The sequence below is a fragment of the Ptychodera flava genome, chromosome 7 (assembly GCF_041260155.1).
Source record: "Ptychodera flava strain L36383 chromosome 7, AS_Pfla_20210202, whole genome shotgun sequence".
NCBI classification, from domain to species: domain Eukaryota; kingdom Metazoa; phylum Hemichordata; class Enteropneusta; family Ptychoderidae; genus Ptychodera; species Ptychodera flava.
In genome coordinates, this window is record NC_091934.1 from 34194163 (window position 1) to 34207567 (window position 13405).

Sequence of the window (13405 nt, forward strand, 5' to 3'; positions counted from 1 at the left end):
TTCAGAAGTTTCAGAAAACAGTAAATCGAAAGTTTCTCTCTCAAACACGGATGGACCTTCCTCTGAACCAGTAAAGACAGACATGCCACAAAATATACGGTACAAACTTGAGGGTACTTGACTTAAAGCGATCAGTAAGTTAAATGCTCAGTTTCTCACGTCGTTGTATATTTCTTGGTCATCTAGAGGTGACAATGCAGCATGAACCTGAGCGCTATTTCTCTGAAATCACTAACGGACCCACTTTTGGAAAATCGTCAACTTTAGATCCTAGGATTGCCGCGTTGCACAAAATTCAACATCTTAGTTTTTCGAAAATCGAAAAGTTTACTTTTCCATAGAGCTAAAACAGGGATGGCCGAAATTTTAGAATATCAAATATCGGTGAATGTAAGGTAATTTGTTTCTCTAGTACCAAACTTTGCACAGTGACCCCTGATTTTTATCCTTGTAGGAGAGAGACAATGGATGATAGTTTTCACGATTAATTAAAGTTTAAGCAAAAGTTTTAGTTTTTCACTTTGAGGCACAATCACATTGAGTTGAAATTTTATCATCAATCATTTGATACAGTAATGCTGTGTATACCGGGAGAAATCTACATAAGCCGTAAACCCTTGAAGAAAGTTTCACTTTTTGGATCCACATCGGACAAGACATTATCCCTTTCGCACTCGCAAGACTGTGGTCAATGGAGTAATTCTTGGGCCTTCAGATGACAACTCTGCCTAGTTATACTCTCAAAGAAGATGACATCACCCATCACTACATCATCAAGTAATCAATGGAACTATATGTCACACATCGTAAAAAGGATTCCTGGTGCATTTTAAAGCATATGCTAGATACGGTCAATCGGTCCCCAGGCATTAATGTCAGAACTGTTTGTCATCACGGTAATATTGACATCCTATGCGAATCACTTTTGTTTCTTTGAAAAAATTGTGCTTTATAGAACAGTTTGTATAAAAATGGGCAAGATCTGATGATGATGGACACTGTCCTGTGCTTTCGATTTTGAACTCTTACTGTACTTTGTCTGCGGTTTTGTCTGCGGTTGTGCCTTCCATCGCACTGTCGAGTCCTGAACAACTGCAACTGTTTTAGGTCAAATTCAGTGTTTTCTTCAAAACAGAATGTTAATCTATCTTCTAGTAGCATAGATTATACCAATAAACCTATAGTATTCTGCAGACAAAAATCAAAAATCGAAATACAGAGCATGAGATTAATAATACAACAAGTCCGACTATTAATGCAACAGCATATGGTGAACACGTATCAACACAAGCATGTTGATTGATAAGGACGCTAGTCCGGTAACCCATATGCGCCATTAGTACACAGCTCCCTTACAATTAATGATTAACATAACAGTAAGACTGCGTGAACCGACAGAATGACCTACCGTTTACTGAGGTTATCATACAGCCAATTTTGTCTATAAATGATGGCGCGATTCAACAACATGGGACTATGACGAAAGCCACATACATGCTCGCTGACAATTATACCACTGACAGGTTGGTGAGTGAAGACTACCTTAAATATTCCTCGTAACAAACTTGCTGTCGTTAGTTTGAACAGAGCAGGCCGGCTATCTTACTGGATGTCAACTACGGTACGTTGGTATCTACTGCTATTTATATATTTCTACCTAACCTATACAATGCAAGACAGAACAGCAGTAACTGTGCGTGATATTCGGCAAAACAACTCCCCTCATTCTTGTTAGCGTGTTACTCAAACCATATTATCCATAGTGAGTAGGTTTTACCGCAAACATACTATTTCAAATTTTGTTTCGTTTTCAGGAACGTCGTGTGTCCCACTGTGCACGCAAGCTAAATGTTAAGTGTTGACGTGCCACTCATGTAGTACTTCTGCGGAACAATCGGCAGGTGTGTGAACAAAAGTGCAGTGTCGTTTTTGAAATGACATGTCTGTTGGCATATGCGAGTTTTATTCACGCTGGTTCCTATTAGAATAAACGGTTGGCTGCCGCTGCTATCTATCGATCGAGTGCATTTTTCGAGATGAGAGGTCGGCAGCCTTCCAGGAAGTCTTCTGCTTTGACTTCATCAGATATCATACAAGCAAACTTTTAGAATTACGTGAGAAATTAACCCATGTTGCCATAGCTCATTTCAATTTTACTGAGTTTGATAACTACGTTGGTTAGTTTATTAGGGGAGAAAATATTGAACGGCGTCTTAGAAAGGGTTTTAGAAAAGTTACATTTGTACCGCAGTCATGGGTTTTGATCATCCGATGTAGATAAAATAAGCTATTGACGCCCGAACAATTGTTACCCCTTTTGACCATCATTCTGTAGAAAATATAGTCTTTTTTCCACTCATGTATTTGGCCAAAGATATTGACCTCCGATCGACCCCATTTAACGGGCCAAATTGCAGTGTTTGTGTTCTTTTGTTGGAACTGTCCTGGACTCACCTGTACCAAATGCGGGGGTGGGCACCACCTTTCGATAGTATCTTACGTTTTGCAAAACGAAAGCATAAAGGCTTCATTCAAAGTGAAGCACGCCGCTCATTACCGTTACTTTTTTCTTTCATTTTTGACTTTGATCTTGATTTACAGAATGATATCCAGATGGTTTATTGTCACTATCTATTCAGAAGTGATATATCTTCTTCTGTTAACAATCGGGGTTATACTCCATAGCACTCTCGACTACAGATGGCTGATTGTAGAAACTGTCATCTGTAAGTACTCCCTTTACCAACCATAGTCCATCTATAGCACTGGCAGTATACTAGTTTAGGCCAAGACCGATAGAATGATTTATCTCATTGTTAAATACAGAATAAAGACTAGGCTTTGTTGGCAAATTGCAAAATCTCGCGATACTTCAAAATCCGGTAGATTGCAGTATACCGCGAGATCTGGCAGAATATTACGTGTGTCTTTTGAGTAACACGAAACCTGCTGGTCTTGTAAACTAAAATGTCTCCACAATTTCGGTAATGTAAACCTACTGGGGTATTCAAACGCCGGAGAGATCCTGGACTACTTGTGGAGGCGTTCGTGTATGGCCCTCTGGTCTCCGAAGTAATAAATTAACTTGTTAAGTGTCAAGACAGAGCCATATTTTATTGAATGCCAATTACATTTCTAATTTATAGCTCCTGTTGCCAAGGCGACATGTGCCGTCCTATGTAGGAGAATACAAGTTATAGAGGTACGTTGATCATCGAAATATAGACCCTCACTAGACTTTGTGCAGAAAACAAAAGAAGTTAAATATAAAATTCCGGCCCTGCCATTGACCTTTGACCATTCTTTTGACAATGAAATATAATGATTGCATTGCTTTTGATGCACTGCAGCTGTTCCCTACACAACTGGGGGAAAATATTTCCTTTTAGCACCAAGATTAGACGAACGACCAGACAGCACAGTCTATATATTTGTGAAATTCGACCTACACTTTACCAGATACATCACTCAAATACCTAGATGTCCTAAAATGTACAAACAATTGATATGTGAATATGTAATGATGTAAAATATTGGAACATATTTCTTTGAACCAAATTAGAGAAACAGGGCGGATGGAGTTCGGTCAACAAGGCTGGAGAAGTTTGTGTTCGCGTTGCTCATTTTATTTACACTGGCTGACTTGGCACTGGTCATCGCTTTGGTTGTGATCTCATGGACACAACGAAATATTCACCATGGAAACGACATCGTCGCAAATTGCGTCATAATTCTAGGCGCTCTTTTCTGGCTGAAGGTTGTCTCTTGCTCGGCGAGACTGAGTACGATGGTGAGTCCTAACACAGACCTAGTTGATTTCTACTGAAGCAATGTGAATTAATGCTGGATCTCATGAATATTCAAAGCCACTTTGTGCGTCATTCGTTTGGCTTTGGCACAGTCCCTCTATCCATGGATAGAGGGACTGTGGCTTTGGGGATACTAGTGGTATTTGATATTGTAATAGTGTTTGCCTTTGCGAGAATGACCAACCAACAAACTTGCTGTAAAGTAAATATGCCACCATTGGGGTATCACACAAACCTCCACGGTGCAAGAATGATTCATTTCGCTCTAACGATTGACGGGTGGAAGAGGAACTGAGCCTATACGACTTCCTTGTCTACAAACAATGTATTGCCACGCACGATATCTAGGTGCAACACGTAAACGTTAACATAGCTGCAACATTTAAATTACATGATGTAGATTATGACAGACATGTTTTAACTTTCATCAATTGACCCTTTTCATAAGTCTAGCGCCATGCTGTGGCCACTGTGACGTTGAAGACAAAGCAAGGCCACCGGGGAAAACCCTGGGCAGGGGCTGGAGGGTTTTCCCCAGTGGCCTCGCTTTGACTTCAAATACAGAGTAGCCACAGGAGGGCGCTAGACTTATGAAAAGGGTCTATTACCATCGTACCTTGGATATAGTGTTTACATTGGTCGTATGGGTCCCATACGACCTTTTAGTGCAGTTCCGACGACCCCTGCCTTTAAACCAAAATTGCAGATACACGGTAATGAATTGATCTGCATACCCAGCTTCTAACCTACTCGCAAGTGAGCGAGCTATACCAATATATCAACCACAAACTCACAAACCTACCCGCCCTGCCTGCCAACCTGTCTAGCTAACCAAAAACCGTAACTTATGACTCACCTACTTAGGCAACACCCATATAAATCCATCCACACAAAAAAATACATACATTTGTATCTTTGATTGATCACAGTTGATTCGTTTGATTTTCAGGAGAACTATGGATCGGGGTCATCGTGCTGCTCACAATACTCACCACCTTTTTACTCGGTGTCAAGGGAAATAGGTAATTTATTTATTTTTGTTTATTTATTTATTCATTTATTTATTCATATCTATACTGGTTGGATCCCTCAGTGTAAAATAAATAAAACATTGTAATACAAAACTCAAAAAATTAAAGGGAAGAAAAGACAAATTCATAGCATGATAGAAAAATTAAAATCACATGGCAAACAAAAAGCGAGACATATACAATAAAACCATCACTGCAAAAATACTACAACATGTCTCTTAAGCATTTGTTTAAATTACCGTATAAAGAGGTGATACCGTGAAAAACAGCAGCTAAACTATTGGAATAATTAATTGCGCCATAAATAAAGGAATTACATGCTGTAGTTGTTCTGTAAGAGGGTTTAGAGTAAATATATTAGAATTTCTTGTCTGATATTGATGTGTTGGTTTATAACAATCGAATGTGGTTTCTAAATTTGGCGGAACAATATCCCGTTGATTAGATTTTAAACACTTGAACATCCTTTGACACACATGACCTCAACGTCTCAACTCAATCGTGTGAGTAACGAATAATCAATGTAATCTATTTTCTCTCTGAAGTTCCACGAATAGTCCACGTATCGCAACATAATTTTTCCCAGTCGACCACATTGTCTTACCTAATTTCGCCTAGGTAAAGTCAAACATGAAAGCTTACTGAACCGCCTACTGGACGTTTTCGTAACAATCAATCGCGTTGAGGGGAAACCAATCGAAGCAATGACGAACATGCTGTCACTTATCAAATGCTGAAGCAACCTGTGCGATTTTTATTGTATCTCCAGAACGACTTTACACTTTGCGTTCATATATGATGCATATATATATATATATATATATATATATATATATATATATATATATATATATATATATATATATATATATATATAGTCTACTGTCAATATGTACACACACACACACACACACACATATATATATATATATATATATATATATAGAGAAACTAATATATATACAAATATATATATATATATTTGTATATATATATTTGTTTCTCTTATATATATATATATATATATATATATATGTGTGTGTGTGTGTGTGTGTGTGTGTGTGTGTGTGTGTGTGTACATATTGACAGTAGTTTCTCTTCGTTCTCTTTACATAAAAACAGATGACGTTAATACGCAAAGGAGCGATGGTCCTGCAAATTATGGCGCGGTCTCTGCTCCTCGGAGACAACGACAGGATTCAACCATTTCGAGACGAATATGTGCAATATGTCTTGGGGATGTCAATATGCCGGCAACTGTTTGTCGGGGACGCTGTGGCCAGGTAGTCGGTTGTTCCTCCTGCTGTAGTTCTCTTGATCAGTGCCCTTTGTGTCGGGCGAACTGGTAACATGTCAGCTAACTTACGTCATTGAGAGTTCCCGGTCTTGGGGAACTTATGGGCCAATGACGTCACATGCGTCGCCATTGGCTTCACACGACTTTTCAAGTTCTCAGCAGAAGCTCTTTACTACTCCTCAAATATTCCTGAAATATATAAAGATATCTGATTGCGTAATCCACTTGAGATGTAGAGAGAAGGTCTCTGCTTTATTGGTGCAGGAACATCGAAAACACCACCGATTTGTTGCTTCGTAAAAAGTGTTGGTAGCGAATAAACACTCGGCAGCAAAAGCTTTTGTTATAATGCTATTTTGATCAAACGGGTTTAATAAGGTTTATTGCGCCTCGGGGACAGATATTCAGACTCTCAAATTTGAACATTACTAACCTGATGTACCATATGTGTTGGCCCGTTTTTAAGATCTTAGAATACTAAAGTTTAACTGTCTTTCTGTTGGGAAATCGAAAATATAATTTTTCTCCATAGTGTTATCACAGGGATGGCGGCCATTTTGAATTTCAAATATCGGTAAATATTTGGGTAATTTGTTTCTCTTGAATCAGATTTTCAACTGTGACTCTCGATTTTAATTGTTGACTTTGAAAGAGGATGGTTGAAAGTTTCCAAGAGAAAGGTTTTAACTATTTCAATACCTTGCAGGATGCAGAACATCAGAGTAAATACCAGCAGTGAAAAAACGGGAATCCCTCAAGGATTCTTATCGCTTATGTTTAATATATTTAATATGTTTAGAAAAACATGTATCATTTACCTTCGTATTTATCTAAGACTCCTCTTAGTCTGTGCTTGAAAAAACTGACGGAGAGTAGAGGGATATACAATGGTCTGACATAGCTGACTTAAGGTAGAATTCGCCCCGGGAACAGATATTCGGACTCTCAAACTTTTACTGTTCTTTTCTGATCTACCACTTGTGGGGGTTAATTTTAAAGCTCTTGGAATAAGAAAAAATTCCCATCTTAATTTTTCGAAAATCGAAAAGTTTATTGTTGTCCATAGAGTTCAAATAGGGATGCTGGCCATTTTGAATTTCAAATATCGGTAAATTTAAGTTATTTGTTTCTCTAGTAGCAAAGTTTGCAAGATGACCCCTAATTTTTATTCTTGATTTGACAAGAGAAAGGTTGAAGGTTTCAATGAGAAAAGATTGAGAGAAAGTTTGAGTCTTACACTTTCGAGGCGTGTACGACCTTAATGAAACCATGGAAACATCTCCGTGTAATCACTGAATCATTTGTATGAAGAAAAAACGAAGGTGTACACAAATCTGATCAAACTTTTTTGATTACAATTGAAGTCATTAAGTTAAAATATTTATTGAAAACCTATTTGATTATTTTAAAATGGCGAAGGCTAAGATCTCTGATCAAACTTTACATAACATGCAGGCAAAAAGTCTTGCGTTTTGTTAGAGTATACTTGAACTCGGCTGATATTTTACAATCCAAGATATCTACCATATAGTGAATCATTTAAATGTTGCAGCCAGGATGATGAGGTGCATCTAAATATCGTGCACGAAATACATTGTTTGTAAACAAGAAACTCGCACAGGCGCAGTTCCGATGACCCTTTCCCTTTAAGGTCATCAATTCCAATCGTTTGCTAAAATAAGCCGAGCACTAAAGCTTTGTAGCTATTTTACAATCTAAGAGTCCAACCACAAATGAATACTGTTACTTGAGATCTTGATTATGCAAGACTGTAAATATAAATATATATTAAGTTGTATTAAAATGGATGAGTTAACGCAGTTGCTGCTTATAAACAAGTAAGTGAAGACAGTTAGATGACAGGGTCGTAGCGTTTTCAATTGTTACTGTTGATTGATGGGATAATACGGCGCTGCGAAGAAATTAAACAACCCATCCAGTTTTTCCGTTTCTTTGGTTCGTTCGATACGATACTTCAAAGTCACTGATGTATGATACATGTATATTTATACCAGACAAGTGAATAAAGCATTTAATTAGTTTCTTTGATGCTGTATTCTTTCATTCGCCATGGAAACAACAAAGACAGCGATCATATCATTCTTTCGCTACTTGACTTCTCTCTCTGCGTCTTGACGCAACACTGTCAGCCTCTTAACAATGTCATCGTAGGCAGACTCTTCCGACTCGATGCCGCTCGACTTGAATACCTGAAATAAACTGACTCGACGTGAGGGCGCTACATAACCTTCCTTTCTGTCACGCTATGACTACATTCTCCCGGCAGCAAACATCACACTAAGGAGATTGATCATGACGTGTAACCGAAAATGTCAGATCAATAATTTATTATCTTCGCCCCTGTTTTATCTGAACAAAATCGGAAGCACGGACAAAAAGGAAAAAAATTATCTCTGTATATTCTACTGTTAGCATACTATCTTTGCTTCACATTTGCCAAACTAAGCCTAGACATGATATTCTAACACAGTAAAATATTCTCTCAAATCGTTCTGGTGATTTTACCTTTTTCATCGACTTGTTGTAGTGCGTAAGATACAAGTCCATATCTTTCTTCTGTGGTAATAAGTCATCACCACACCCAGCGTCTTTATACGTCTTCCGAAGTTGCAGAAAACATTCATCGAAAGTTTCTCCCTGTAAAAGAAAGGCAAATCTTTAGAATGATTTAGAATATAATCCTCTTGTTGTATAGTATCAAACCCGTATAACCTCAAACATGGATGAGACTTCCTCTAAACCATTAAAGATATGCCACACGATGCACGATCGATGAAACTTGATGGTACTCGACTTTCAAACTTTCAAAGCGATCGGTAAGTTAAATACTTATTTTCTCACTTCTTTGTTTATCTCTTAGCCATCTAGGGATGACAAATGTAACATTAACAATTTCTCTGGAATGACTAACAGAGACTTTGACCCACTTTTGGCACATCGTCAACTTTAGATATACGAATTGCCGCGTTGCACAATATGGCCGCTGCTGACTGCGACATCGACGCCAGAACGGCATTGTACAGATCACGTGACTTCAATAAATCAGCACTACGAAGCTCTGTCAATGCAGGAGCCGCTTCGCACTGCAACCAGTCGCAGACACCATCCATAATAGCAGACACGTCACGTGAGTTGCCAGGCGAATTCGACGCACCTGTGCATGCCTGCGTCTCGAATAAAATCATTCAAAAAAATGTGTGATCACTATATCATCTCAATTGAATAATTAGCATATTTATCTTAAAATGAGCAATTTTTAAACCACAACAAAGGTGAATTATCAATTGAGGTAAACTTTCATTAGGCATAGCTACTTGTGTCTTTTTTCTGACGTAATATTGGTTTCACCATCAGCCCTCACTAAAATTGGTACGATTGCATAATTTCATACGTTTGAGCGGGAAGGGCGTTCCTTATGTGCTTACATTACTTTCATGGTGATAATCATCGTCTGTAGTGACCACGGTGTTTCCATCCTTGAAGAACCTCGTGGGTGTCATGGTATCCACTTCTACCCTCGCTGGTCTGTAAAATGAGATTCTACAGCAAACAGTCAACTTTTGGCGACAATGAGCCCGCATAGCGCAGGATCTAATCTAATCCAATTTAATGGGAAAGACCACCCCAAATTTTTTTTCTTTGGTATAGATACACAACACTTTTAAGTGTGTTAACCCTAAAACTACCCCTAACCCTAATTCTAAACCCCTCTAAAAGTTGTATTTGATGTGCTTCTTCAAAGGAAAGTCCGCGATTAAAGTGATTTCCAGGGTTGGGGCGCCCAAAGGAACTCTTGTCATTAGCTAGTTCATTTTGTTTCAACCCACGCATTTAAGTTAAAGTTCTTGTAAATGAGATGTAGATTCTAATGGCAATTGATAATCACGATGTCGCATGTGAGAATGTGAGATGTTTGTGGCGGCCTTGGTCTAAATCGCCGTTGGTGTCGTCGTCGTCATCATTGTCGTCATCATTATCATCATTATCATCATCATCGTCGTCGTCGTCGTCGTCGTCGTATTATTATTATTATTATTATTATTATTATTATTATTAGTAGTAGTAGTAGTAGTAGTAGTAGTAGTAGTAGTAGTAGTAGTAGTAGTAGTAGTAGTAGTAGTAGTAGTAGTAGTAGTAGTAGTAGTAGTAGTAGTAGTAGTAGTATTGTCGTCGTAGTCGTCATCAACATCATCATATTATAATCGTTAATACCGCCGGTGCCGTTATTGTGAGTTTCAGTTACCGTAAAAGGGTAGTCATTGCTTTCACAAGGGGTCGACAGAATTTAATACAACTGTCATCGGGAATTTCACCAGCGGTCGCGTGCTCCCTTAGATAACTGGTGAAAAAGTACGTGAAAAAGCTGTTTCCCAGCTCTGTGAACGAAAACGACTTCTCGGTGGGACTGCAAGATGTAAATATGGAAGTAGGTACATCGGTTTTGGAGCTCTGCAAAATATCTTGAGCAAGTTTGCCGGAATAGCAACAATCGAGAATGATTAAGATGTGTTTGGCTTTGGTTTCGGAGAAGGTTTGGTAAAAATCATGACTGTTAACAAGTGCTTCCGAATTCCTCCTGTCAGCAAACACGAGCACGGCCTTGTTTTGACTTGTAAGGAACAGTGTCCAGAGAAGTACAACAGCAGAACGCCCTCATCCGCGGCCTTGGACGCAATCATATTTATGGCTTTTCCAGTTCTTGCCCAGGTCGTCGGCGATTCGTCGCTTTTGAGTAAAAGCACATGTTCCTAGATAAAAATATAAAGTAATGTCGTTCCAAACGTTCAATCTGTAGAATGAATATTCCACAGAATGCACTACCATTCATTGTCGTCTACTATCGATACGTGAATATCGATTTATTGTATGTATGTATGTATGTATGTATGTATGTATGTATGTATGTATGTATGTATGTATGTATGTATGTATGTATGTATGTATGTATGTATGTATGTATGTATGTATGTATGTATGTATGTATGTATGTATGTATGTATGTATGTATGTATGTATGTATGTATGTATGTATGTATGTATGTATGTATGTATGTATGTTTGTATGTATGTATGTGTGTCTGTCTGTCTGTGCCCCCCCTCTCTCTCTCTCTCTCTCTCTCTCTCTCTCTCCTCTCTCTCTCTCTCTCTCTCTCTCTCACCACACACATACACACACACACACAGACATATTCAGATCGCCTGGTAGGTAGAAAACGTTGAATCATTTACTGTACATTAATAAACAACGCGGCGATTTCCTACCTTTGGCCACAGGAGGTGTTCGGTGATGGACTTGTAAACCCTGGTTGCATCTTTTACGTGAAGAGCATCAACAGCGTCTTCAGGTCGATTAGGAAGACTTCCAACTCCTGTCAAGTCATAACATAGTACGGCAGTGTATACTACATACGTCTAAGGAGAGCAAATAGTTCTCATCGGTGTGAAATGTTGTGACAGAGTTGTTCTCTCCTGTAAGTTTATCTGGTTCATTGAATTTATCATTAGAGCCCAAATGCTGCAAAATGTGTGATAAACCGATCTCAAAAATCCTCATTGTGAAAAGTTTTCTTTGAATAAGACCCATTAAAGAATGAAAAGTGTATATCGCTGTCATAAGTGTGAAAAGTGACATATAAATTCAAACCTTTTGACATCATTTAAGATTTCCCATCAATTTAAAAAACTAATCATATGGCAGAGAAATTAAGGATAACAACAACAAAATGTTGGTCATTCTGTGTTGTACACTGACATCATGTGTGTTTGTGGTATGATCACGATGTTAATGTGCAGGAAATACAGGTTGTTTTTTTTACTTTTCCATGGGGTCGGCATGTGTGCAGCACCCGTTTATTATTCAACCTGTTAAAACGTGTAGGCATGGTCCAAATCAGCGAGCAGTGTTATTTCTATACAATGTCTTTCAGTTAGCACATGTACACGAATCAAACTTTGGGTTGAACATAAAATCCTGAACTGTTTTTACATAATGCATAATTAAATTTGCAGCGATCGGGGCTTTAATGTAATTTTGCGGCCCTTCTCCATAGTGTTATCTATTATGTGTAGCGTGGAGTGAAGATTGACAATTTCTGTATCCAAAACAGAAATGTTAACCAATAAGAGTGATGCACAGTTTGCTGTATAATCGTTTGATACCTGCACATACTGCGTAGCTCTTTGTTCTCTTGTACTTGAACTTGTCACTGAGTATCGAACGGACCCGGTCATCATCTGTACCAGTGACGCAACAACAGCTGGCTGTAGACTTGCTGGATATATATAGAATAATTAAATAAGCATCAACTGTGAAATGTCGTCGGTGTAATCGCCTCTGACTCTGTGTTTTGAAATTAATAGCTGAATATTGTAAAAGCATGGAACAGAAGATTAGAGGTTCTCTTCTCAAAGTATTTTGTGCTCCAACAAATTGAGCTTGAATGAGCTTGAGCTTCCAGGATGTAAGTGGTTATACGAATACAGTCATTGGATCGGACACGGATGACGCAAATGAGCAAAAATTATGCTTAGAATAGTGAACAATTCTTAATTCGAAAAGTACTTTCTCTGCACTTTAACATGTGCTTAATATGTTCTTGAGCATATAAATATTACAAATTTGTCCAAACCAAAGTTAATAGACCGGCCGGCATGCAAATGAGCGACAGAAAAGTGGGAAATGGTCAAAAAATAATCAAAAACTACTCGGCGTAGGGCTTTGAAATTTGGTTGGTATATTTCTTTTGGATGCTAAATTATTGTGTACCTACCAAGATAATGAGATGCAATAAACATGCAAATTACCAAAACCAATCTCAAAAAAGTTTTAAAAATTCTTCATCCATAAAGTTCAATTTCGAAGTAGTCACATTTCTACACTAGGACAGTAGTCACTCTTTGACTCCAGTGTTTGCTAAAGATATCCACAACATAAAAGTTCGTTGAACAAAGTTGGTGGAATGACCTATATGCAAATGAGCAAAACAGATTGTCAAACCACACACTGAGCCCTAATGAAACTACTACAATCACTGCAGAAAGCACTAACTGCACAGATTTCTACGCATCATAAAAATTGAAAATTAATGGAAATTTTCCTGAATATTTGTGGTATTTTCACACATTTTCAACTTCAGGCACACTATCATTCATCGCGGCAATTTTTTTTACACATATGGAAGTGAGGAAACTTTGATTTTGAAATTTGTAACTGATGAAGGAATGTTGAAAGGCGCTAGGCCAAATAT

General features: G+C 38.1%; 1 protein-coding gene and 1 long non-coding RNA gene across 2 annotated transcripts; one reads left to right on the top strand and one right to left on the bottom strand.

Moving 5' to 3' along the window:
• Positions 1–1375: 1375 nt before the first annotated feature.
• LOC139137372 (uncharacterized) lies at positions 1376–8185 on the top strand. The gene is made up of 7 exons (XM_070705426.1): positions 1376–1527; positions 1815–1901; positions 2602–2726; positions 3147–3202; positions 3563–3790; positions 4759–4831; positions 5963–8185. Exons 3-7 carry the CDS (start codon positions 2603–2605, stop codon positions 6187–6189), a joined length of 708 nt encoding a protein of 235 aa, XP_070561527.1. The 5' UTR covers positions 1376–1527; positions 1815–1901; position 2602; the 3' UTR covers positions 6190–8185.
• A 2599-nt stretch (positions 8186–10784) lies between these two features.
• Positions 10785–12426, bottom strand: LOC139137373 (uncharacterized). The gene is made up of 3 exons (XR_011553375.1): positions 12318–12426; positions 11421–11527; positions 10785–10906 (listed from the first exon to the last, which is right to left on the bottom strand). It is a non-coding gene; the product is annotated as an uncharacterized lncRNA (long non-coding RNA).
• Between the last annotated feature and the right edge of the window lie 979 nt (positions 12427–13405).

Excerpts from the sequence above, each read along its gene's own strand:
- LOC139137372 (XM_070705426.1), top strand. The coding sequence starts at position 2,603 with ATGATATCCAGATGGTTTATTGTCACTATCTATTCAGAAGTGATATAT. Across the intron at positions 2,727-3,146 it reads GATTGTAGAAACTGTCATCT|CTCCTGTTGCCAAGGCGACA; the intron begins GTAAGTACTCCC and ends TCTAATTTATAG. Across the intron at positions 4,832-5,962 it reads CTCGGTGTCAAGGGAAATAG|ATGACGTTAATACGCAAAGG; the intron begins GTAATTTATTTA and ends ACATAAAAACAG.